The following is a 2406-nucleotide window of genomic DNA, read 5'->3' on the forward strand; positions in this document are numbered from 1 at the left end:
CCACTCCTTGGAAGGAAGGTTGGGCAATCTACTTCCATAGTGATACTGCCTCAGAAACCCAAGGAGGGGTCGCTATGAGTGGGATCCGACTTGACAGCCGTGAGTTAATCTCTAAAATACTGCAGCCACACACAGTTTTGCCTGGATCCTGTGGCCCCATCCTTTCTTGGATGGGAGAACTCATCCAAGCAGCAACTCATCAAATTGTAATAGAAGGACTTAGGGACAGAGGAGAACAGGTTGAAGGAAAAAGAATGATGTGCCTGAGCTGGAAATTTTGTGAACCACTTGTCTTTCTTTCTCAAAGAGGGAAGCTGAATAAAAATAAGCTGGTATCTAATTTGGTCCAAGTATTCCTAGCTCGTTCTCCCCACCCTTGCCTTATGGCTTCCCAGGCGGGTGGTTACCCGTGGTCTGTAATGAGCCTGTAATGGGCCAATAATGCTATAGTAAGCAGCCCTGGTGGTGTAGTGGTTAAGTGCTCAGTTGCTAATGCAAAAGTCAGGAGTTCGAAACCCACTCACTAGCCACTTCATAGATGAAAGATGTAGCAGTCTGCTTCTGTAAAGTTTACAGCCTTGGAAACCCTATGGGACAGTTCAACTCTGTCCTATTATAGAGTCACTTCATGTTGGAATCAACTCAATGACATAAAAACAATGCTAAAGTAATTAGTGCCACAGGGGCTTTGTGGAGTGATGGCAAAGGGCAGACAGGATGCTTGGACTTCAGGGTACTGAGCCTGCAGCAAGGCATGATTAAACTGAGTGTGCAAAGGTGAGTGTTATATGGGTATGCCAGTGATAATTACCATTTCTTTCCCCTTTACAGTCCCTGGGTGATGCAAACAGTTAACACACTTGGCTGCTAATCAAAAGGCTACAGGTTCAAGTCCCCCATCTACCCAGAGGCATCTTGGGAGAAAGAGAAAGGCCCGGTGATCTACCTCCAAAAACCAGCCATCGAAAACCCCGTGGAGCACAGTTCTACTCTGATACACAGGGGCCAGCAGGAATGGAATTGACTCACTAGCAACTCGGTTAGCCGATTTCCCTTTATAGTAGGATTCCATTAAGAGAACAAAACCCCTTCATCTTTTAGCCCTGCTTGAGCCCAAGCCCCCAAGCATCCCAACGGGCTGCAACTGCACTCACTGTAGGGATTCTCCTCGTGGGTCCCGCGGATCCTGCCGTCTGGGGGAACCTGGAGGTGAAAGCCGATGCCTACATTGCAGTAGAGCCTTCGTTGCCTCTTGATCCCCACCAAATAGCCGCTTTCCCAATTCACTCCGGCAATATCTCCAGCTAGCCCAGCGCGAGACCGGGACAGCAGCGTGCCCCAGCCCCTTGAGTCCAGCAGCGTACTGTTGGCGCGGGTGCCCGCAGGCGAGGGCACCACCATGCCCACTAGGACACCTAGGAAGACGAGAGCCTGCAGCGTGCCCTGAAGACGTCCTGCTCCCCGGGACATAGTGATGAACAGCCTCTGTCCCAGGGCCATCCACCTTGCCTCTCAGGCACGTGGTCAGAATTAATGGCCCTAAAAATACCGCCCTTCTTGTTTTTCTCCCCTCGGCATGGCGGCAGGGGCTTATTTTTGGAAGGCAGATGAAGGCTGCTGACATGAAACCAAAGCCTGCTTCGGGCACTCGGGTCGGGAGCAGAGGGACCCAGGCTGAGTGGAGGCTGGTAGGGACCATGGCTTGGGGACACTCACTCGCCCTCTTGCTCTGTCCTGAGTTGATTATATTTGATTTGACCTATCTTTATAGTTCAGGAGCCCAGCCCTCCCCTCCACCCATCATCACCCTGACGTCAACTGGCCCAGCTCGCTGATCCAGGCCTGTAACATTAACCTGCTCTTGGGCCTGGCTGCCTCCCCAGACCCCCAACACCCTCTCCACTCCCCAGGGATTCTGGGAGCCACTGTCATTCCAACTATGGGGCAGGAATGAAGTAAGCTGGGAGCATCTCTGGGGGGGGGGATCTGGCGAGGGGCCAAGAGGAAGAGGGAGGCGAGAGGCCACCCAGGACCCAAATTGGGCAGAGGTTTTGGCCTGGCAGAGCTGGCTTCCTTATTTAGAGGGGAAAGGGTAAAGACAGGGATGGGGAAAGGCTTGGTGGCGGGTGATGTGTGCCGTTTACAAGTTACATCTGAGGCTTTCATGGAAAGAGCACATGGCTGAGGGCAAGAAGGACTCAGAGGGCACTGAAAGTCTATAACCTGGGCTTATCCTTGGTATCTGACCATTATTATTCCCATTTTACAGATGAAGAAGCCAAAGTTTGAAGAAATTAAGTGATTTGCCTGAGTTACCATAGCTAATAAATGGCAAAGCCAGAACTTAAAAAGTGTGCCTGAGTCCAAAGCTCAAAGCCTATTAACTTCTGTGTGATATTTCCAGGC

General features: G+C 51.2%; 1 protein-coding gene across 1 annotated transcript in view; it reads right to left on the reverse strand.

Moving 5' to 3' along the window:
• FGF6 (fibroblast growth factor 6) overlaps positions 1 to 1500 on the reverse strand; it is a 16029-nt gene extending 14529 nt beyond the window's left edge. Inside the window, exon 1 of the mRNA XM_007937078.2 lies at positions 1155 to 1500. Within this exon, the coding sequence (XP_007935269.1) occupies positions 1155 to 1500 (346 nt within the window). The remainder of the gene's footprint in view (positions 1 to 1154) is intronic.
• Positions 1501 to 2406: the final 906 nt, after the last annotated feature.

Source organism: Orycteropus afer, unplaced genomic scaffold (genome assembly GCF_000298275.1).
Source record: "Orycteropus afer afer isolate SDZICR_OR568_19922 unplaced genomic scaffold, OryAfe1.0 scaffold00040, whole genome shotgun sequence".
Taxonomy (NCBI): domain Eukaryota; kingdom Metazoa; phylum Chordata; class Mammalia; order Tubulidentata; family Orycteropodidae; genus Orycteropus; species Orycteropus afer.